This window comes from Notothenia rossii, assembly GCF_949606895.1.
Source record: "Notothenia rossii genome assembly, chromosome: 7".
Classification (NCBI taxonomy): Eukaryota; Metazoa; Chordata; class Actinopteri; order Perciformes; family Nototheniidae; genus Notothenia; species Notothenia rossii.
The window spans coordinates 43,116,262-43,141,138 of NC_136905.1; the positions used below are offsets into that span (position 1 = coordinate 43,116,262).

Below are 24,877 nucleotides of genomic sequence, written 5' to 3' on the forward strand. Positions count from 1 at the left end.
GAACCGCAGTAGACAAAAGGCGTTGCTATAGCAACACGTCATGTTTACGCTGCATTTTCTATGAGGTAAATATTACCCGCTGGCGGATATGGGTATAAATGGATTTTTTTTGGCGATTTTTTCCATCTGACTTCATATTGACAATTGTTCACAACAGAGGGTGCTATATAACACACTTTCGGGAAAAGTTACGGACTGGGAGACTTTAATATGTTATGGAAAAAAAGTTACATACAATCAAAAAACAGCTGCGGGTAAAATTTACCCGTTGGCGGTTCTAGTATTAATCAACTCTGTTTCTGGATAGGAAGAGAGCATTGGCAAGCCACTGTGTGTTTTAAATATTGTATTCTATATGTAAATGGAATGTAGGTCGGAAGGTATCTCTGTCTGGCTGGAGCCTAATCTTCTCCTCCTTTGGGTCTACTATTTTCCTGGCCATTTTTTGTTCAATTACAGTACGTTGCTGAGTCTAGTAAAAATGCAACCTACAATTGTAAATATATATCTATACATAGTTTACCTTTCATTAAGTAAAAAAAACGAATTACTTTAATTTAACATAGTCTCAAATCTACAGTAAGATCCTATATTAAATTGTACCGGTTGTAATTATGAGATATCCTTCCCTTTGTGGGAGTCCATTTTCACTGATGGGAGGATCCTCAACTGCTGCTCCCTAACAGCATGGGACATTGAGGACTCTAGTCTCGTTCAAATGAAGCTTAAGGAACTTGGGACAGGACTGATTTTTCTCTCTGTAAAACGTAATGAATAAAAAAGGTTCTGGACCGAAACAACAGTGCGTTGGTGCTGAGTCTTGCTACATTTCCTGTGAGAAGATCAAATAAAATCCAGATTGCAGTAAGAGAGTTTCACACCATCTTATTTCCCACTCAAAAAGTATTAAACGTTTAATCAAAGGTCCAAAATCACTAAAATATTTGAGTAAAAATAGAAAGAAAAAAAGTAGAAAATATACTCATAAGGCACTGCTCCACATTTCATTGATACAAACGAACCCAATCTCATAATCTATATATTCTGCTAACTAGTGTGAAGACTCATTCTGCAGGGTGTAGTGATGTGAGAAGAAAGGGATTTAGTAGGTAGAACATTTGAGCTAGACTTTAGCTCTCCAAGTCTCCGTTGTGCCAGCGCATTAAACTTAAATCATCAATTATTAAAACATATCTCCCATGTCTCAATTTGATCTAAATTTGTTTTGCTTTAGTTTTCTTTCTTTTCCTCCTGTGTTTTGATCATTTGTGCCAATACAGGAGAATGAGAAGCTGTACCTGCAGATGAAGGCTCAGCAGGCGCAGAGTAAATCCAACGAGGAGGCCATGTTCAATGAAAACCAGAGGCTGCTCAACGAGCTGGCCTTCACTAGGTGGGTTCACTTAATGCAGGGGAATTCAATTTCAATTCAGCGAGATCCAGTTCGAGAACATTTCCTCAAAAACATCATAATGTCTAACTTGCGTTATGAATTAGTGTGATATATTGAAGTAGCGTAGTAGCTGTACAATTAAAAAAAACACTTAGACGATATTTATTGTCACTTATTATTGAACTTTACACAAATAGTAGATATGTAATGAGCTCCACGGTCTCTGAGCGTGTGACACACACTGGATCTGTGCTCCCAGTGGGCAGGAGGAACATGGATGAGTCTGTGCACTCTGGTTTGAAAGCTCTGTTTTCACTCTCTGGCGCCCCCTCTCTGCGCCGGTTAGAACAGAAGCAGAAGGACCTATACAGGTCCGTATAGGTCAGCGTCTTGGTGATGCCCGACTTAATGTGTGTCTATCCTAACTCTGAAAATTGCTTGTGCAAAAAACATGATGTTAAATGTTTGTTTTCTCCGTATTCCACCACTTCACCAGGGAGCAGCTGAAAAATACCTCCAGGACTGTTGGAAATGTGTGTTTGATGGATCACACTCAGCGCATTACTGACTTGTTAGCTCAAAATAATACATTTCAGGTAAATAACACAACCACTGAAACGTTATTTCTTAAGCTGCGTTTCAGCTCCCTCAGTTGTGTGTGTGTGTGTGTGTGTGTGTGTGTGTGTGTGTGTGTGTGTGTGTGTGTGTGTGTGTGTGTGTGTGTGTGTGTGTGTGTGTGTGTGTGTGTGTGTGTGTGTGTGTGTGTGTGTGTGTGTGTGTGTGTGTGTGTGTGTGTGTGTGTGTGTGTGTGTGTGTGTGTGTGTGTGTGTAGAGGAATGAAGCCACACTGTGCGAGGATGTCCGCAGAGTGAAGCAGGAGAAGCAGGCTCTGGAGGTAGACCTGCAGCTGATGAAGAAAGAGAGGGACCTCGCTAAAGCTCAGGCCGTGTCTGCCTCAGGTAAAACTGCTAGTGGTAGAACATAAGACTTGAACACATTAAATCTATACGTGATGTTTGGTTTTACTCACATCTGTATCCATTGTGACAGGTGATAAGTCCTTTGATATGCACGTGTTGGAGGAGAAGCACAGAGAGCAGGTGTCGTCCCTGAGTAAAAAGCTGCAGTGGTTTGCAGAAAACCAGGAGCTGCTGGATCGAGACGCTGGCAGACTGAAGGCTGCTACCACTCAGATTCACCAACTCAAAGAGCAGGTGGGCTCCTTCACCTCCACTGTACACTGAACTTTACAAAGACATACAATACACAAACAAAAAGTGAACCAAATGTTTTTCATTTTGTGCTGAGATTGCCCTTTAATGGTCATATGTGTGCAGCCTTGTGGCATCATTTCAGCATGAAAAGTGTGTTCTCCAGCACAGCACATGCACAGTTTGAGGTGTCTTACCGCAGTAGAAACTTTATTGCCTAATCTCTCTCTGTCATGAAGGTCATAAGTGGCTTTTGATAAAAGCATCTGAACGTACAAAGATTGTACTTTAAGAGATGCCAAGTGACCCCCAGCACGGCACTAGACCCCAGGCTGCTCCCTGTGCTCTGTAAAACAGCTGCCTACTGCTGCTAATGCAAGGAGTCGTTAAATGCATGGACTACATTTCACTGTGCGGTGCTGTGTGCATGTACGTATGTCTGACTATTAAGAAGGAATTCATCTCAAGTACTATATTTCCATTTCATGTTCAGTGTGCCTGCTGTGTGAGGGTAGCAGCTTCCAAAGGAACTGAGTTGTTGAGGATCAGCTGCGATGAGGGATGGAATGTGTACAGAAAGCCAGTTCCAGCTCCACACTTTAATGTTGTGCACTGTGTTGAATTAACAGATTTTCTTCATTCCAGGTAGAAAAACTGAAAAGTGATGTGGGCAAAAGAAGCAGCGAGGCGCAGACAAAGACCAAAGAGAAAACCGTGGAAACTAAGAGGATGCAGGACCTGCAGCGACAGGTTTCCCTCACAAACACACACAAACTACATAATTAAACTCTTTCTCCCCCCCCCCCTCCCCCTGTTTATGTCTCTTCATATTTTAGTGGGAATGCTGATACCCACTATCTGTTCTTCGACGCACAAAATTCTTTATTATTCCGCCAGTTTATTTTGACGCTCTTCTTTTCCCACATTCCACATCGCAGAAACTCCGTTCAAACATCAAAACGTTCAGCTCGGTCGGAAATCGAGTGCTATTAATTTTTCTCATTCATAACTTATTTCATAATTCCAGAGATACATCCCACAATTCATCAGATTTTTAACATGGAAGTCAATGGAGAAATTCTTCAGACTTGAACAATCTTTTCAACTGCTAACTGCTCCTTCTTACTTTCACTCAGAAACCTCATTCCAACTTTAAAATGTTACACATATTTCTAACATTATTAAACAACTTATAAATCAGATTCATACTTTTAGAGATATTAAACATTGTTCAGACCTTGGTAAAGAGGCACGTTAGTGTGTATTGCGCAGCTCGTTAAGGCTTAGAGTGTGTGATGTCACAGCTAGAGTGGAGGACAGCTTAAAATTCGCCTTCATATATATTTTTAAACCTGCCATAATTCCCAAACCCTACATTCCTGAGACATAATTTTTCATGAGAAACGTAGGAAAACATCTCGTAGCTTGAAAAAAAATCAAGCAAAAACATTTTAACAAAATGCCTCTTGAGGGCATGAGGTGACAAAAACGTTCAACATGTCTCCATTAAACTCCATTGTAAGTTCAGCCTCACCTTTCCCCACGACAGCAGCCGCACACCTTTAGTTAATCTGCCAAAAAGGCCACATTATTAACCCGAAAGTACACAAAAAGTACACTTCAGATGCTCAAGGTCCTTGACATGCTTCACGCTTGGAAATGTCACCGATATCTGTTACGGTTCTTCAACAAAACGTTCACATGTAACAGGTTTATATCTCATTCAGAACAATGAAATGCTCTCCTCTCACTGATTACTACACATCACCATGGAAACCTTTGATCTCAGGACACGTCGTTAGCTCAAATATAAACATCTGTGTCATGGAACACGATGATGTCATAACTCCAACTGACTTGCTCAGAGCAGCAGACTTTAGATAATGGTTAATGGTCCAGCCTTCAACATGTCTATGTGCCATTAGTGAGTTTTTCTCAAAAGCTGTTGCCATGGCAACGCATCCCTCGCCGTATGACACGATATAGCATTAACTCCTATGAAAATGGTCAAAAAGTGCTCAAACAGCCGTGAAGACATCTATTTGACAGTTTTAAGATTTCTTCAAATGCCGTTGCCTTGGCAACACAATGCTCACTATGAAGCACAGTTTTCTCACAACTTCAGTTCAAATGCTCGAAATGGCCCAAAACTTCACAGGTTTGGTAACGATGCAGCCATCAACACATCTAAGCGTATTATGGGATGTCATCAAATGCCGTTGGCATGGCGACGATCATTCGCCATCAAGTTAGTTCAAAAGTTTGCAGTTCAAATATTCTGCTGCTTTTCCAAGCCTTTTTACTTTCTTTTCTTCTCTCATCACACATTCAAGCCCCCCGTGTTCATGTATCATTTCAATCTAAATTCTTCACTTTCTTCTTACACATTACATTTCAGCATAGCAGTTTAGAGTCAGCTTTTCAGCATAGAGCATTCCCACTAGCAATTTCTTCAAGAATTGCTTTCTTTAGTTATAAAGTGTTGTTCTGTGTTTCCCAGGTGGAGGAGCTGGAGCAGATACTGAGGCGTAGAAACCCAAACTCCCTGCCGGCTCTGATCTACGCTGTAGCCACAGCTGGAGGGGCAGAAGAGGGGGCTAATGGGACGTCCCCCCCCAGCAGAATCAGTGCTCTGCAGGAGCGCAGGATCCAGCGCCTGGAGGCCGAGCTGGAGGGCCACGATGAGGGGGCCAAACAAAGCCTGAGGGCCATGGAGCAGCAGTTTCTCAGGATCAAGGTAAATCAGTCAACTGCCATTTGATAGACTGACCTTTCAGTGTCAAAATGACAGATATTATTATTATAAGTATAAGAATTGGTATTAGTATTTTTATATAGCTAATTATTTTACACTGCAAACATGCATCCTTTGCTCAATGAATATCACTGAGTTTTTAACAATTTTATAACCTGGCATTTTTTTATCAAACTTTAACTTAAATGAATACTTCATCCAAGAATTATTATTTATATTACAATAACCCACCGTGTGTTACCTTGAATTCTTGAAGAAACGTTTTTCTCACATGTCTCCAGGGTTATAAACAATCCAAATGCTGAAAAATGACTTGATGAATTGAATGAATTGGGTCCACGTCTAGAGTTCCCTTTTACAAACTCTCACGTAACTGGTGCAGTTTAATCAGTCTCATTTATCTTTCCTGAGCTCATTACTCACAAACTCTCAGATGTGTGTACACCAACACACACACAAGCTTGAGTCTCTATGAGTTTCAACACGCATGTTTGTTTTCCATCTCAGCTGCGCTACGAGCAGCAGATCTCAGAGCTGGAGCAGCAGCTGGAACCCAAACTGCAGCTGGACAGTGGAGAGTCAGCAGAGGGGGCGGAGCTGTGGAGGTCTCAGGTTCAAACCCTGCAGGCAGAGCTGCAGCAGGTGAAGCAGAGCCATCAGAAGGGAGCTAAGTCTCTCCACGAGCAGATAGAGTCCCTGCAGCAGCAGCTCAAACACAAGGTAGGCCAGAAACACTGGACATGTTGAATAGAACAATGAGTAGTAGCTGTTTATGAACCTGATTTATTTTTTGTTAAAAGGGTATAATTTAAATGTAGTCTCATATTTATTATTATCTACCCAAGATCTTTGTTTTGTTTTGAAGAAAAAGTTTAATGAAATGTTAACCTTTGTATCGTCTTCAACCGTTTTTTTTCAAAAAATGTTTCAAAATAACTTGATTTAATTGTATTTAAAATAACATTTCCAAAGAAATAAATCCTTCGAATCTGCCTGTTCAGTTTCTGTTTGAATGTGAAGGGTTAAATGAAAGAAGCTCACCTGGCCCTCTCTGCAAGTTACTGTCCTACTGTAAATTTACAGAGGGCCCGCTATAGTAACTCCACAAGAGAGTAATGTCAAATGACAGTACAATTGACCAATCATATCTTCCCTCTAAATGGGTGGGCTTTATTTTCGCGGACTGGTGTGGTGAAAATGGTGACGCGTCCTAAAACCCGGAAGTAAGCTGCGCTCGGGTTCCCTCGACAAAAAGCAATGGGATTTCTCCATATGATTTTGGAAAATAGCTGTAAATAAGGTCTGTGGAAAACTAACCTGTTAGATAAATGCATGTTTTGTTCAGCCGGATAATATCCACATGTCTACGTGTGGTAGAGGGTCGCTGTCATTGATGCGTTTGGCAGCCCGGGCCGTTGTTTTGATATTCCGCTGAAGTATACGCTGTGACATAATAACTCTTCCTTTTTTCTTTTCTTTTTCGAGGGAAGAGGGGCGGGGGTCAGAGGGCCTAGGTATAAAAGTCACGGCTCGCCACTGCATAGATTGTATGTCAAAGTTAGTCAGAAAACCAATTAACATTTACAAATGAAAGATCAAAGATGCCATACATTTAAATAAAACACCCATAATCAGTAGTAGTTATCATAAATATTTCCTGCGAAGAAAGTATGACACCTTCTATGTAATGTGTGTTCCAATTATATGAAAGAACCCCTTGTTCTGATATGAAAAAAACATTTAAAAGGACAAAAGCATGTTAAGTAAAGAGGAAAAATTAAACACTAACATATGGTTTACATTTCGTCCCAAAGCATCTATTGCAAGTGCCTTCACCGTTTAAAGTGCTAATTGAAAAAACTCAATGTAACTGAATTCCTCTGCAGCCCCAGCCCAGTCCGGGGCGGCATCAGCGTCAGGCCAAGGCAGCCTCTGGGCTCCGGATCGAGCGTCTGAACAAAGACCTGGCCCTGAAGACCCAGAGCGTCCAGGAGCTCAGCCGCACCGTGGACCGGCTGCAGAGGGAGAGGAGCCGCATGCTGTCTGCCCCCCCCCCAGCAGAGAGCAAACGATCCGCAGCTAAAAGCCTCAGTTCTGCTGCTGGGGGGGAAACCTTTCCAGCTGCTCAGTATGAGAAGACCTACCAGCCCATTGTGTTCACAGGTACAGACCTGCCCTTCATCCTCTTCCATCTGCATGCATACAGGAATAATATGTTGTATAAGTCACGATATCCAAAAACAAAACCAGACTGACAAAAAAGTAATGCAAATACTGTATATCCATTCTTAAAGAGCCTGTGACACGAGTTTCCCCCATCATCCAAACCCATCAATTTGAGTAAATATTGTCCCCTTGAAAACCATTACTGAACTGATTTTGGATATTTGTACTTTGATAACCATTAATCTGCCCTTCAATGTTGACCGTTTTCTGGATCTTCTCGGGGATTCCTCAAATCCCGCCAAATGATGTGTGACGTCATTGCGGGCACAGCGCTCCAGCTGCACCGTTCAGGATCCCAGCATGCGCATGTAAACGCACGATGGCGCACACAGCAGCAAGCTCAGACAGCGATGACAGTTTAATTTTGAACGTGTCTGAGAGCTCATATGAGGCTGAAGGATCGGTTTATGTTGTATCTGTTAGAAGTTTAGGAATTAGGTGCGTCAATATGGGCGATCATACGGTCATGTAGCCAGTGGTGGACTTGGACTAAAAATCATCCCGGGACTCTCGACCGGCCCACTTCGGTACCGCTAGTAAATTGTCAACGGGGGGAGGGGGGGATGTGCTAGTGACTTATCCGACCGGCCCACTTCGGTACCGGCCCATCGGGATTCGTCCCGATGGCCAGTCCCGCAATGCACCCAGCCCAGCCCACGTAAACTGTCAATGGGAGGAGCCTCGCTGCGAGGAAACGGTGGACCTAGTGTCCCGATCGGAGTGGGAATAATAATAATAATAATCTGTGCATTTTATCCATTAATTTCCACAACATTTTGGTAAAAAAAACACACGTTTAATCCAGGTTGGTGTACTACAACTACAAAAAGCATCGGTTTGTTTTCTCATCAGGAAATGCAGACCGGCTCAAACAAACGATTTTTAAATCATCATCCTCACGATCATTTAATGTATCATATGTTCGCCGAATTGACATGAAAGCACTAATAAATGTACCGTAATTTTCGGACTATAAGGTGCACCTGAATATAAGCCGCAGCAGCTAAATTGAATGATGTGTACATATATAAGCCGCACTGGACTATAAGCCGCAGGTGTTTTAATGTTTAATTACCATATGTAAGGGTTCGTGCACAGAGGGGATTGTCGGGAAAGAGATGGCTGTTTGAGGAAGCTCCCAGTTATTAACATTTCAACAAACAAGTTGAATATTTGCGTAACGTATTCAAGTGTTACCATTTAGTGCAATAGTAGCTACAGAACATGTATTGTGCTGTGTAAACTGTACTGTATCACATAGCGTTTCAGACACACAAACTTTTCAACTGTCAAACTTAAACGGTGCGCTACCAGCGCACGTACCGGCAGTGATCTACAGCAGTGGTTTTCAACCAGTGGTACGGGGACAAACTGTCTCTCGTAATGTCTGTCTGTCTTGCTCTCGTTCTGTCTCTCGTACCACTCTCGGTTCCACTTTTACTTTTGCGCGCTACCTGTCTCACTCTTTTCCGGCCTCCAGCTTTTCCTGCTGGAGCCCGCCGCTTAAAGGTGGGGGGCGCGGACCGGCCATAGAGCCCATAGAGTTAAAGGTGGTGGACTGTAACCTGTAAAATCCATAGATTTAGGAGGTCCCCTAGTGGCCGTTAGCTGTAAAAATCCATAGATTAGCCGCACCGTTATATAAGCCGCAGCGTCGAAAAATTGGGAAAAAGGCGCGGCTTATAGTCCGAAAATTACGGTAGTTTCATCCACTTGAGTTTACAACGACACAAATAATCGATTTATATTTATATCACATCCGACAGGAGGAAATTCAGCAGCTCTCACTACTGGTTTTTAATCCTAATTTAATCATCATCTTCACCACGAGCATTTATGTTTATGTTCGCCGAATTGACATGAAAGCACTGACAAATATGAATATACTGTAGTCAACTTCATTAAAACGTTATTAACGTGCCTAAACTCAGTAATTCACCATTTCTACGCATGACAACACACTTTGTCCGTGTTTGGCTCTCTCGCCGCACAGTGAAGCGTTCCCGCATTGACGTCACTTCCGGCTTCCCCCAAAACTTCAAAATGAGTCGAAGGAATTTCCCTGCGATGTTCGAAATTATTGATATTTATCGGAACGGTATCGCACCTTCGAGATGACTAGTAGCCCAATATTTCATTGCACAACAGTGGTTGGGATGCTTTCAAAGGCTCTTTAATTCAAATATATAAACGCAAATCAAATATCAATATCAAGTAATGCAAATGCAATGTGAGGTACACCACTTTCCAAGTCTTTTCTTGCATAACAATTTCACATTTATCTAATATTTGCTTTAGTATTTTCCAAACAACAGGTTTATATCAAACTATTTAAGGTAAGGACACTACCTCATACCTCGTGCATAGGCCTCCTTTTGTTACCTCCCTGGTTTCAGCAGAATGGCTTGTTAGCTTCTAAAAATGATTTCATACATCTAATCTATACCATGGCTTTCAGTCAGGTGGATTTAAGTTTTCGTAGGATACAAGTTGACTAGGTTGTGTTGATAGATATAGGGGAAAGAGCTCTGCATTTCACGTCTTGATGGTTCTGAGCAGGGTTTGTGTCTTTGTAAAGACCAAACCTTTAAAAGAAGAGAGTGATGGCAAAACGTCAAAGAGTTCAAGCACGCTGTGAAGGCCAACAAAAGAACAAGATGATATACCATGAGAACAGACTTGAGTTCTTCAACCCTGTGTGTGAGAGGCTGTGAACCATAAATAACACAAAGTTACATTACATGTCACTTGTTAGACGCTTTTATCCAAAGCGACTTACATACTCAATACTGAGGACAACCCCCACAGGAGCAATTTGAGGTGAAGTGTCTCAGGGAGACAACGACATGCTGACTGCAGTGGGGTTTGAACCTGTGCTCCCCTGATCCAAACACCAACACACTAAGCCACTGCGCCACACGCCTCCCTATGTTAAAACAAAAAGAATACAAATCAACAGGCTAATATTGGAAGATACTGATTTAATGTGTGTAATTCATATTGCTGAAGCCTAATAAGTAAGTAAGCAGGATAATGGACTGTAGAGTAGATTCCCATCTCACACGATCTGGGAGGATCTCTTTACGACAGGAGGAACAATAAAATGACCTTACATTTTTTTATTTGCAAATCTTTATCAACCTATATCCAATTAAGTACACTACAAAGACATGGTATGTAATGTTCCAACTGATAAACTTATTTTTTCGGTGCAAATATTGACTCATTTTTAATGTGATGCCTGCAACACGTCCCTAAAAAGCTGGGACAGGGCAGCAAAAGACTGGGACAGTTGAGGCTTGCTCAAAACACCTGTTTGGAACATTCCACAGGTGAACAGGTTCATTGGAAACAGGTGAGTGTCATGCATGGGTAAAAAAGGAGCATCCCCGAAAGGCTCAGTCGTTCACAAGCAAGGATGAGGCGAGGTTCACCACTTTGTGAACAACTGCGTGAGCAGTCCAACAGTTTAAGAACAACATTTCTCAACGTACAATTGCATGGGATTTCATTATTTACAGCCCATAATGTAATCAAAATATTCAGAGAATCCAGAGAAATCTCTGCACATAAGCGGCAAGGCTGAAAACCAACATTGAACCCATGACACAGTGCAAAGTTCAAAAGCATCTGTGATGGTCAGCGAGATGGGCAACTCGCTGACCTGCGAAGGCTCCATTAATGCTGAAAGGTACAAACAGGTGGAGCAACATATGCTGCCATCCAAGCGACGTTTCTCAGGGACGCCCCTGCTTATTTCAGCGGGACAATGCCAAGTCACATTCTGTACATGTTACAACAGCCTGGCTTCGTAGTAAAGTGTGGGGGTCCAGACCTGTCTCCTATTGAACATGTGGGGCGCATTATGAAGCGCCAAATACAACAACGGAGACCCTGGACTGTGGAGCAACTGAAGTCGTACATCAAGCAAGAATGGTAAAGAATTCCACCTAAAAAGCAACAACAATGAGTTTCCTCAGTTCCAAACACTGATTGAGTGTTGTTAAAAGGAAGGTGATGTAACACATTGGTGACATGAACCTGTCCCAGCTTTATTGAACGTGGCATCACATTCAAAATGAGTCAATATTTGCAACAAAAATATAAAGGTTTTTCGTTTGAACATTACATATCTTGTCTTTGTAGTGTCTTCAATTGAATATAGGCCGAAAAGGAATGTGTTTGTTTGTAGCCTTTATTTAACCAGGTGAAAGCCCCTTGAGATCAAAATATCTCTTTTTCAAGGGTGACCTGCAAATTGCAAATGATTGTATTCTGTTTTTATTTACGTTTTACACAACATCCCAACTTCATTGGAATTGGGGTTAATAGTGTTATCAAAGTCATGACAAGGAGAAATATTTAGCATAAGAAACAAGGAAAAATAAATGTAACACTATTACAACGTACATTTGACCTCGGATTGAATTCTGTCTCTAAGTTGAGGATTGACCTGTGCACAAGAGTGCTTCAGTCTAACTTTATTAAATCATGGGACCCTTTATCTACACTTTGGTGGAGAATTCACATTCAGTGAGCTCAGAATCAATGTTAATATGTTATTATAGCACAGTGATTCATAGAGTTTCTCAAAGGGTTGACGTACAATCTTTGAGCAGACCTGTATTTGGAGGAGCAGTCTTGTAGATCGTACAAACACTTGTACCATGTAGTATTGCAGTATTATCATATTCATCACATACAGAAAAGTATAATTTGTTTCCTCTCCCCAACAGACCTAAGGTTACGGGGGAAAAAATATGAATAATGACTCACATTCTCTTGTTGCTGCTTGTTGACAGGCTGCCACATTTCAGAGGTGGTGCAGGAGAGCGAGGCTCTGAGGCAGCAGGTGGAGCAGCTGCAGCTGCAGAGGGAGGGGCTGACTGCACAGGCTGAACACGCTGAGGAGGAGCTGAGCAGGTGTGTGTGCACACACTCACTGACACTGCGGAGCAGGAAGGTGATGTGTTATCTGACCTGCATGTGTGTGTCAGGGTGAGGCAGCAGGGTGATGTGTTATCTGACCTGCATGTGTGTGTCAGGGTGAGGCAGCAGGGTGATGTGTTATCTGACCTGCATGTGTGTGTCAGGGTGAGGCAGCAGGGTGATGTGTTATCTGACCTGCATGTATGTGTCAGGGTGAGGCAGCAGGGTGATGTGTTATCTGACCTGCATGTGTTAGTCAGGGTGAGGCAGCAGGGTGATGTGATATCTGACCTGCATGTGTGTGTCAGGGTGAGGCAGAAGGGTGCAGAGCAGCTGAGCTCCATGAAGGCGGAGCAGCTCCGGGCTCTGGACACGCTGCGGGCCGACTACGCCCTGGAACACTCTTCTTCACGGGTGGCTGAGCTGACCAATCAGCTACACACTCAGGAGGTACTGACACACTAACAGGAATTTCAACAGTCCTGGAAAGTATTGTGTTGCTTTCACTCTGACGTTTCCCTGCAGGTGACGGTGAAACACCTGAAAGAGCAGCTGCAGGAGCTGCAGGGAGCCAAAGATGCTCTCACTGTCTCCAGGACCAGAGAGGACGCTCTGCAGAAACTGGTCCCAGGCTTTTTCCTAAGCATTTATTTGAAGTTATTTTATAAAATCATATCAAAACAAAGGTGTTGCTTCTTGTTTGATTTCTGGATGTTTTTTTATTTGCGATAACTCTTTTATTATTGTAATAAAAACCCCATCATACTGTAACCAGGGTAACCCTCCCCTCATACAATTCAAACATATGGCACATTTGAATGAGAGTAGGTTTAACCAGCATCTTTTTGCAGCTCTAACAGCAGCCCCTTATATTATTGAGAGTTGAGAGATCTAAAGAAGATAGTTTGGAACAATTTGGTATTTTGGTTTTCAGGATGTGACAGAGTTTTCCAATCCATCTTCAACATTGGGTGGTGTTGTACAACAAGATGGCACATGACATGAACCAAACATCGTTTTGTTTCATTGCTTGATTATTATATATTTTTCCTCAAGACAAACAAGTTCATTATTACATTTGGTAGATGTATTTTCATTTGAAAACATTGTCTCCTCTCTGTGTGCAGCTGAGCAGACTGCTGAAGGATCTGAAGGAAGCTAAAGAGGCTCAGAGCCCCGAGGGGAAGCTGCTGAGCGGTCTGGAGAGGAAGATCCTCGACATGGAGCTGCGGCACCAGAGCAGAGAGAGGAAGTTGCAGCAGGTAACCATGGAGAGAGAATATTAATCACCTTTACTGCCTGTTGCTTCATGAACAATCATGTTTGGGGTCTATATTACTATATTAATTAAAAAAAGAGAGAGAAAGAAAAGTCGGGATAACGGGTTAGTATCTGGTGCGCACGAGAAAGTATCTTGTGGAGAAGAAAAAAAAGAGTCGGGATAAAGGTTTAAGAGACATATAAAAAAAATATGAGCACAAAAGTTAAGTCAGGAAAACGCACGAGAAACTAACCCGTTTTCTTTTTTAGAAAGTTACCGGTGCACCAAGGAGGAAGTGGAGCACACAGTAGACAACCATTTCATTGCAGACTGTTATGTTTACGTGAAATGACAGTGCATACATTGTTTGAGATATATTTCGAACTCAGACTTCATTTTAAGGACATTGCGGCCAGGGGTGTGTGGTTAAAAACGTAGCAGCCTGCAGTCACTCCAGGAGGCAGTGGGACGTTTAATTCAGACTCAGAGAAGAGCAGCACCAGCCCGCAAAGAGCTTTTACGCACTGCCTAAACTGTGTTCACCTTCATCCGAACAGCTATAGAGTGACCGCAGGCTGCTACGTAATGTTTTAACCACACACACCTCTAAACACACACACACACACACACACACACACACACACACACCTCTAAACACACACACCTCTACACACATCGAACTGCTCCACTTCCTCCTTGGCGCACCGGTAACTTTCTAAAAAAAAATAAAAAAAGTCGGGATAACGGATTAGTTTCTTGTGTGCACGAGAAACTAATCCGTTATCCCGACTTTTCTTTTTTTTCTCTCTCTCTCTCTTTTTTTTTTTCCCCATGTCCCTTTAGGGGCTCCGTACTATATAATCCAGTGCTGCAACATTGGACCGGCTGGCCAGCATACTGCGCTTCTGTCCTGCAGTATTCTTTCTAAACTAGCTGTTGCCCCCATATAAAAATACCTGCACTTTGAATGGATCCCAGCTTCTCTCCATGTTGTTCAGAACACAGTGGAAACCAAGGCTCCTGCAATTGCAATATTAGAGAGAATGATCATCTTTGAAACGTTCACATTATCGTTGAAAATACGCTGCCTGTCCGCCTCTCTTTTTTCCCTGATGCGCCCATCACTCTGGAACAGGTTAAATCTGGATTCATTGATTTGGTTTTAATAATGTGTTGGACAGTTATCAACCCGATTTGAGTAGTTTCAGCGTTCTCCTTAGTTGTGTTCTTTGCTTGATGCAGGCCAATAATTATACCCCTTCTGAAACTGATTAACATCCTTTCCACGACCACAGGATATCTTCCGACATGGTTGTTAAAGGAATGAGAATCTACTCACCGCATCAGCTAGGGTTAAATAACTTGTTGCCAGCTGAAACGTATGAATCACTTCAGTAATTATCCAATGGAAGGCTCTTACAGATTGGCTTAGTTTATTTGGTGACTTTTTTTTTAACAGCAGTTTATATAAAAAACAATCATGCTGATTTTATTTTGAAGAGGTCCCTTTACCAAACAAGGGTTTTGATTGGACTGTAGAATACTGCTTGTTGGCCGGTTCTTCTCTGCAGCACTATGTGCCAAAAGGATATCGTCACATATTTGACCAAGTATTACCTTTCATACAATTGGATACTGCCCTAACCCATACTGCCATTTAGATTTAAATGTTGGATATGATTGATGCCCACTCATTTTCAGAGTCCCCCCCCCTGCAGGTGATCGGGGGCTCCTGGCAGACCCTGGACTCTGGTCAGCAGTCGGAGGTGGAGGGCTGGAAGCAGCTGGCTCAGCAGAAGAGCAGAGAGGTGGAGGCCTTCCGTCTGGAGCTGGACTCCATCCTGGACATCCTGAGAAACCTGCAGAGGCAGGGGGTGGTCCTCCCTCCCCCCCCTCACCTCTCAGCATTGCAATGAGTTCAGATGACAACATTCGATGCACATATCAGAGACAGACAATGCGTACTAGGAGCAATGCTTTAATACAAATAAATAAAAGAGTAAATCAGTAAAGATACTCAGTGGTGTTGTTGGGATTTAGAGTCAGATACATTTCAAACTGAGTCTGTAAACAGAAGAACACAGAATGCATTTTTACTCAGACTGAACCTGTTTTTGATTGTTGTGTATATTTTGTAGCTAGTTTCTATTTTTTTTAATTTAAATTATTGGAACATATTTAAGATACAAATAAATGGTTCTGTTAATACTGCACCAAAAAACGTACATGGATATTTATGAAGGATTTGCTCGCTTTTGGATGCTTAACCATCAAATCACATACTTGTGTTTGTCTTTATGCACATTACCAAATGGGTAACAAAGTTAGATCTGTATCTGCCAGGAAAGGAAGAGCCCTCAAAAGCTTTGCAGCGTTTAATGATGAGAATGTCTGACTCAAACTTCACTGTTATTTCAACCAGAGGACATTCTAGGCTAACACAATTCAAAAATACAGAACATGCTGACCTTCAGTGCGTTTGAATCTGCTGTAAACACTGTCAGAACTGTAGTTCACTGCAGGATGGACATCATGGGGACACGAGGAGACACGAGGAGACACCTGCTCATGGCAAGACTGTCACAGCTTCCATCAGGAGGAAAAAGCAATGTGTGCATCCATTACAGGAGCTGAGGTCACATTGCTCATTCCTCTCTTCTTTTTTTCCTTTCAGTCCCAAACACTGGGAGGGTTACTTTAATAATGTTATATGGTACAATAACTAGTTATTTTAATCAGTATATATTCTGTGAATCAAAAAGTAATTTAACCTGATAACTTTTGGTTCATTTTGGATTACCTCAATATCAAATGCAATACAAATAAATACAATAAAAATAAGTATGAATAAGATGTTTTTGCTCAAGTGTTTTATGTAAGACAACAGAGCAATTTGACCGTAGAAGAAACCAAGGTATTTAGGATCAGAAAGGTTTCCTCTGCTCAGGGATTTTATTTATAGGGAAACCTGCCTTTCATAAGCATAATGCAAACAACACATCATGTTGTTTCGAAGCAAAAATAATGTTCCTTTTTTTAGTAACATTGTAATCAGTGAAATCTGAGTACATGTTTTTTAATGTAACTAAGGGAATACAGTTACCCTTTTTTGTATTCTGGTTCATTTTCCTGTTCATGATGATGTATTATCTTGAATTGATCTGTGTTATGATCTTGTAATATATCCAGAGGCTCTCTGCTGAACAATTGATCTGAACATGTCTGTTCCCTAGCTCTCTGCTTATAACGTCGGCAATACAACCTAAACAGAGTTTAATAAAGTATATATATATATAATGACTTAAATGTACGAATGACTTGTACTCTGCTGCAGATGATGGTGAACTCACAGATGCCATTTTTATTGACTCGACAAAAGCATTTTATTTTGTTGATCGATATCTGCTCTTAGATAAACTTCACGGCATTGGCCTTTCTAATAATACAGTGTTATGGTTCAACTCGTACCTTCACAGTAGAAAGCAATGTGTGGTTGTCAATGGAAAACAGTCTGACCTGTTGATCCAACAAAAGGGTGTACCCCAAGGATCAACTCTGGGCCCACTTCTGTTCTCTATTTACATAAATGATTTATCTTCTTGTCTCATTAATTGTTGTACTCACCTTTATGCTGATGACACTGTCATATATACAGTGGGGCAAAAAAGTATTTAGTCAGCCACCAATTGTGCAAGTTCTCCCACTTAAAAAGATGAGAGAGACCTGTAATTTTCATCCTAGGTATACCTCAACTATGAGAGGCAAAATGAAAAAAAAAAAAGCCAGAAAATCACATTGTCTGATTTTTAAAGAATTTATTTGAAAATTACGGTGGAAAATAAGTATTTGGTCACCTACAAACAAACAAGATTTCTGGCTCTCACAGACCTGTGACTTCTTCTTTAAGAGCCTCCTCTGTCCTCCGCTCGTTAACTGTATTAATGGCCCGTGTTTGAACTCGTTATCAGTATAAAACACACCTGTCCACGACCTCAAACAGTCACACTCCAAACTCCACTATGGCCAAGACCAAAGAGCTATCAAAGGACACCAGAAACAAAATTGTAGACCTGCACCAGACTGGGAAGACTGAATCTGCAAAAGGTAAGCAGCTTGGTGTGAAGAAATCAACTGTGGGAGCAATTATTAGAAAATGGAAGACATACAAGACCACTGATAATCTCCCTCGATCTGGGGCTCCACGCAAGATCTCACCCCGTGGGGTCAAAATGATCACAAGAACGGTGAGCAAAAATCCCAGAACCACACGGGGGGACCTAGTCAATGACCTGCAGAGAGCTGGGACCAGTAACAAAGGCTACCATCAGTAACACACTATGCCGCCAGGGACTCAAATTCTGCAGTGCCAGACGTGTCCCCCTGCTTAAGCCAGTACATGTCCAGGCCCGTCAGAAGTTTGCTAGAGAGCATTTAGGTGATCCAGAAGAGGATTGGGAGAATGTTGTTATATGGTCAGATGAAACCAAAATATAACTTTTTGGTAAAAACTCAACTAGACGTGTTTGGAGGAGAAAGAATGCTGAGTTGCATCCGAAGAACACCATACCTACTGTGAAACATGGGGGTGGAAACATCATGCTTTGGGGCTGTTTTTCTGCAAAGGGACCAGGATGACTGATCCGTGTAAAGGAAAGAATGAATGGGGCCATGTATCGTGAGATTTTGAGTGACAACCTCCTTCCATCAGCAAGGGCATTGAAGATGAAACGTGGCTGGGTCTTTCAGCATGACAATGATCCCAAACACACCGCCCGGGCAACGAAGGAGTGGCTTCGTAAGAAGCATTTCAAGGTCCTGGAGTGGCCTAGCCAGTCTCCAGATCTCAACCCCATAGAAAATCTTTGGAGCGAGTTGAAAGTCTGTGTTGACCAGCGACAGCCCCAAAACATCACTGCTCTTGAGGAGATCTGCATGGAGGAATGGGCCAAAATACCAGCAACGGTGTGTGAAAACCTTTTGAAGACTTACAGAAAACGTTTGACCTCTGTCATTGCCAACAAAGGTTATATAACAAAGTATTGAGATTAACTTTTGTTATTGACCAAATACTTATTTTCCACCATAATTTGCAAATAAATTCTTTAAAAATCAGACAATGTGATTATCTGGCTTTCTTTTTTCTAATTTTGTCTCTCATAGTTGAGTATTACCTAGGATGAAAATGACAGGCCTCTCTCATCTTTTTAAGTGGGAGAACTTGCACAATTGGTGGCTGACTAAATACTTTTTTTCCCCACTGTACATCCAAATCAGGACTGGCTATCACACAATAAACTATTGCTTAACAAAACAAAATCTTATACCATGGTCTTTGGCACCAGGCAGAAGCTCAAATCCAAACCTAATGTAGTAATAACATGTAAGGATGGCACTTCTCTGCATACAGTTGATAGCTTTAAATATCTTGGTGTATGGCTAGATTCTGAACTTTCATTTAAACTACATATAAAGCATGTAATACAAAAAGTCAATTACGGAATCTGTGTTTTACACCGCTCTCGCAATTGTTTTACGCTCGGTGTCCGAAAGAGAATTGCTTTTCAACTTATTCTTCCGATTATGGACTACTATTGTGATGTTGTCTACCAAAATGCACATAAATCAGATCTTGCTCCACTCAACATAGCCTACAACAGACTATGCAGATTTGTTCTTGGTTGTCCTTTTCGTACACATCACTGCATAATGTATAACCAACTTAAATGGCCTTCTTTAAATGTAAGAAGACACATGTATTGGCTTCAGCTGATATTTAAATGCATTTATCTTAACTATCCCCCTTATTTAAAGCAGTATGTTGTACCCTACTCACCAAATCATCAAGTTAGACATTCTGTTCAGATTTATTTCTCTGTCCCCTCTGCAAAATAAATTGATTGGCAGAAGAGCGTTCATTTTCAAAGCCCCAACAGACTGGAATACTTTACCTGCTGCTATTAGATCTCTTGCATCATTGGGTATATTTAAACATGCATTGTTATCTCACTTTCAACTGATCTGTATTTCTGATTAACTGATATTGATGAAACTGATTTGCTCGACTGTCTCAAATTGTAATGATTGTGTGCATTGCTTGAATTTTACTTAACAGACTGTATGTGGTTTGTCTTGTGTGTCATGTTTTGCATTTTGTCTTTTTGTTTATGTATGTCTGTAAGTTGTTGCTATTGTCGGGACCCCCTTGAAAACGAGATGGTGCATCTCAAGGGGTTTATCCCAATTAATAAAAATGTCTATATATTTAAAAGAAGGATACTTATTTATATTGAACTAAATGCAAAACAATGAAGTACATTAAAAGTAGGAATATTGATTTTGCATTCCTCAAAACACCACATTCAAAAGAGCCAATAAATACAAATGTACACATAAAAAAATACAAATAGAGAAGGCAGCTTCACATTTCTGTAGTTAATGTAGCAGTCCTCAACTACAGCCACACAGACCATAATGTCACACATCATTGAGATGTGCAGGAGTTCACCCATTGGCAGAGCAAGTTCATTGAATAAATGATACAAATCAAAAGCAGGACATCTTCATCCAAACACCAACATGCTATTGTCAGCATAGAACAGTTCTTTAGTTTTCTTCTTCTTCTTCTTTTATGCTTGTGATGTTGCCTTTCATTTTGTTGATGTTAACCGTATCAGATTGGGAGGTTGTCCCCAAAACCAGAGAAGAAGACTTCGGGAGGCTATTACAGTTTAGCTTTCGGGTGAATATAAGCTAAAAGCTCTGCATGGTTCCAGCATAAAGAGCAGTCCTGATGTATCCAAGAAAACATGAAAGAAAACACAAGACACATGTATTCTAATAATGTTAACGCTTTAAAACGTGTTCGTTTCCCACTTTTCCAGTGGTTTCCATATCAAAGTGTTCAACTCTGGGGGTATCAAATTTTCGATTTCAAATTAGCTGTAGGTTTTTTTTTAAATGTGAAAACTTTGGAAGTGGAGCATTTAGGCAACTGGCGATGAAGGTGGAGCAGGTTGCCTTTTGTTGTCCTGGTGGTGGTACAATTGCAATTTCTGGGAAATGTTCTAACCGTTCTTGATATCATGCAGTCTTTGTGAGATTATCCCGGCACTGATTTGAGTTTTAAAGAGTGTGGTTTAGCTCTGTGTTTTCCTCCTGAATGGACACATGGAGTCTGCGATCTCCACCATTAAATAAACGGTACTTTTTAATGCATTGTGTATTTTGTTGTATAAATATTTCTTTATTTTATTATGAATGATTCTAAATGCATTTATGTTCTCAACAGTCACATGATGTACTGGTGTTAACATACAGTGGGGCAAAAATGTATTTAGTCAGCCACCAATTGTGCAAATTCTCCCACTTAAAAAGATGAGAGAGGCCTGTAATTTTCATTCTAGGTATACCTCAACTATGAGAGACAAAATTAGAAAAAACAATCCAGAAAATCACATTGTCTGGTTTTTAAATAATTTAGTTGGTCAATAACAAAAGTTCATCTCAATACTTTGTTATATACCCTTTGTTGGCAATGACAGAGGTCAAACGTTTTCTGTTTTCACAAGGTTTTCACACACTGTTGCTGGTATTTTGGCCCATTCCTCCATGCAGATCAGTAGTAATATTCATCCCGCTTCCATCACATTAGTATGCATAAAAAAGTGACAGGTCACACCTCCCCCCATTATGCAAATGAGCTAAGTCCCGCCTCCCCTTTGATCGAGGTGTGAGATCTCAAGTAGGTGTGATATCCCAAGTAGGTGTGAGATCCGTCGATAGGAGGGGGGTGATGTGTATTCACAGGTGTGAAAAGCCCCCACTGTTGCGCCTTATGGTGTATAATAAAAAAAAATTCAATCACATTAGTATGCATAAAAAGTGACAGGTGGGCCCGCCCCCAAGTGTGTGTGTGTGTGTGTGTGTGTGTGTGTGTGTGTGTGTGTGTGTGTGTGTGTGTATGTGTGTGTGTGTGTGTGTGTGTGTGTGTGTGTGTGTGTGTGTGTGTGTGTGTGTGTGTGTGTGTGTGTGTGTGTGTGTGTGTGTGTGTGTGTGTGTGTGTGTGTGTGTGTGTGTGTGTGTGTGTCTGTGTGTGTGTGTGTGTGTGTGTGTGTGTGTGTGTGTGTGTGTGTGTGTGTGTGTGTGTGTGTGTGTGTGTGTGTGTGTGTGTGAGCCTGGCCCTGCCCCCTCCTCACAGAGGGGGGAGGGGTTCTCTCTAAAACACAGTGTCTGTAAAGGTGGGGGAGACTGTCTCCCCCCTTCCTGCCATCTCTCTCTGTTTCTGCTGATGTGTAAAATATACAAAATAACGTTTTATATACTTACTCTCTTGTTAAAAGGTGATGAAGTTTGCAGTGTAAGCCAGCCATCAGTGTTCTAGTTTTAAGGTTTTGCATACCTCAAAGTGTGTCTAAAAGTATCTTGGCAAGAGAAAAAAGCCAAAATCCGCCTAGGCCATTAAAAAGAAACCGAATTCCAAGTTTTACAAATGAACAGACACAAATGCAGACTTGACTACTTGGCAGTTGATTAAAGCAGATGTGTCCTTTTTCATCTCTCAAAGGTTTGGGTCCTGTTCAACGCTGGGTACAGAAATATATTCAACATTTGTATGTAAATATTTTTTAAGTTGTAAGCACTTAGAAATATACATTTGATTGCATTTAAAGTGGCTGTAGACAACTTATCATAATGAAGTAGTTGATTGCACAAATTTGTAATGGATGTAAAATAAAGACGACATTTAAATTGGCTCCCTATAAGACTTGCTTTTTCTATGAAATTATGTCTGGTTCTGAGTAGTGTTCTCCCTTTCACAATAAAAAGCCCAAACACAATACTTTCTGAATCACTGCAGGAAGTAATGTGCTAAAATGCAAATACAAATAGCTTACAGTAGCTCCCAATTAGTTGAACAATTGGAAAACCGCAAGGACTGTGGAAACACCTACTGGCAAAGGATTGTGGATGCAAATTATGCAAAGAGGAAGAAAAAACATTCTATCTAAAGCTATATAACACAATCTGCATATTGACAGTATGAGTACAACAAAAACAGTATGCATGTTGATGCAAACGACGATGTTCAATAAACGATCAATCACAATCGAAGGATCCAATGTATTTTTAAATGGAGCAGAAATAGAACTAGTCTCCCAGTTCAAGTATCTTGAACAGGAAGTGTCATATTGGACTCGCACTTGACTTTTTAAGAAACATATCCAGAAAGTATCCAATACCATTAAATTCAACTTGCAACATTTTAAACAAATTAGACCTTTTCTTAACTGTCAATGCTGCAAAGTCATACCTCCACTGTATGATTCTATCCCACATTGAATACTGTTTTACAAATTGGTCGTTTGCTTGTGCCACACACCTGAAACCCATAGAACAGCTGTTCAAGAGAACTATCCAGTTGTTTGACAGAATGCCACAGTCATACCACCACTGTACCATCCTTGAAAATCACAATTTCTTGAGTTTTTGACAATTTTAAGTCTTTTAAAAGTATGTGTTTTTTAAATAATATTTACATGGGCTGGCCCCCCTCCCCTTGGGGGAATTCATCCACAGAAAACACACTGGACGCAGCACTAGGTCAGAAACCAGAGGAGACTGCGAAGTCCACCACAGAGGGACCACCTTTGGACAAAATGTCCTTTCCATTAAAGGCAGCTCATTGTGGAATAGCCCCCCAACTGAGATACGGGATTGTCCCACTCTCAATAGTTTTAAAGGTCAACTTAAAGAATGGTTGAGCAACAAACAGACGTGTAATCACCGCTAAATAAATGCACTTTAACACAGGGGTATCTCCTCTTGCACTTTATGTATTGCTTTTATCTTATCTTGCACTTTATATATCATAGCTGCTACATTGTACTGCCATGTGGTAAATGCTTGTATGCTGCTCATGCTCTTTCTGCATATCATGTATTTTATTTTTGCTGTATATATATATATAAATGTCATGTTCTTATGCTGTATGTGACGGGACTACAGATGGAAATTAGCTCAAAGCTAAAATCCGGCTCATTTACACTTGTAAGCATTATTTTTGTTTTAAAGTGTTCATCAATGTGCACCACGGTAGCCCTGAAGAAAATTAAACATTCAAATATGTTATCGATGTCCCCATTCCCAGTTTGTTTTGGGAATAATTGCGATGTTTTACTATGTTTTGGTAGCTCTTGACAAAACAGAATTTTTTGTAAAAGACTGCGACTCTAAAAGGCAAGTTTTTGATTTTAACACTGTTTCGATGAAACAATACATTATACAATATTACGACTTTTTGCCATATTTTTAACACAATATACTTGTACCTTTTTTTTGTGGTTGTAGGGCTTCAAGATATTTTGCATGACATGCATAAACACGGTGTCATCTTTTCCTTGAAACTGACGTGCTGTCCGTTTTACAAAACAAGTTATTTTTCCGCTTCTTCATCCTCTGAATTTTCCTCCCCCGTCCCTCTTCCTTCAGCCAGCACAACAAGAATCAAGGTGGATCTGTGAAATGAAACACCTCTTCCCAAAGCGTGACTTCCCTATTGAGAGCATGCGTCTAGGGCAGTAGGGTCTAAACCAATTGGCCAGATATACTAACATGCAGAACGTACGGTATGTTTGAAGACTAACCATTTATCCAGTTCAAGCTGTCTTTAAGATGTGACATTGCGCTCTGACTATTCCCCGTAAAATGGTGACAAACTATTACTTATTCTTACATTTGACCTCTTGCTGCTTGGTTGAAAATGATAGATGAAAAATAACTTTAAAAAAAAAAGACTCAAACAGCGAGGGACATTATACTGGTGAAAAAAACTCTCAATTCTACAGATGACTCCCCCCACTCAACGCAATAAGTCCCTCCCTCCACTCAGCAAAGCATCTAAAACTAAGGACCCCACTAAGACGACAGTTTGAAAACTAGCTATGGATCTGAGAAAAACCAAGTCTCCCCCCGCGAGTTGCAGCAAGGAACAAACTCCTGGACTACCATCATCACCACCATTCTGGACACCCGAATCTTGCAGTACTACTGCTGCTTATTTTGCTCCTTGGGCCAAGACGTCTCTGTTTATGGACACAGTGAAA

The 24,877-nt window shown here is 41.0% G+C and overlaps 1 protein-coding gene across 5 annotated transcripts in view; it reads left to right on the plus strand.

Moving 5' to 3' along the window:
- Window positions 1–16,628, plus strand: part of cep162 (centrosomal protein 162) — a 100,248-nt gene extending 83,620 nt beyond the window's left edge. For 4 of the 5 annotated variants that reach the window (XM_079641127.1, XM_079641126.1, XM_079641128.1 and 1 more), the window contains exons 17-29: window positions 1,281–1,393; window positions 1,890–1,989; window positions 2,226–2,352; window positions 2,444–2,607; window positions 3,250–3,354; window positions 5,105–5,341; window positions 5,867–6,079; window positions 7,246–7,522; window positions 12,388–12,508; window positions 12,823–12,964; window positions 13,040–13,138; window positions 13,642–13,776; window positions 15,494–16,628. In XM_079641127.1, the coding sequence (XP_079497253.1) occupies window positions 1,281–1,393; window positions 1,890–1,989; window positions 2,226–2,352; window positions 2,444–2,607; window positions 3,250–3,354; window positions 5,105–5,341; window positions 5,867–6,079; window positions 7,246–7,522; window positions 12,388–12,508; window positions 12,823–12,964; window positions 13,040–13,138; window positions 13,642–13,776; window positions 15,494–15,691 (2,031 nt within the window). In that variant the 3' untranslated portion in view covers window positions 15,692–16,628. The remainder of the gene's footprint in view (window positions 1–1,280; window positions 1,394–1,889; window positions 1,990–2,225; window positions 2,353–2,443; window positions 2,608–3,249; window positions 3,355–5,104; window positions 5,342–5,866; window positions 6,080–7,245; window positions 7,523–12,387; window positions 12,509–12,822; window positions 12,965–13,039; window positions 13,139–13,641; window positions 13,777–15,493) is intronic. The other variant, XM_079641130.1, reaches the window with a different exon arrangement.
- The last annotated feature ends 8,249 nt before the right edge of the window (window positions 16,629–24,877 follow it).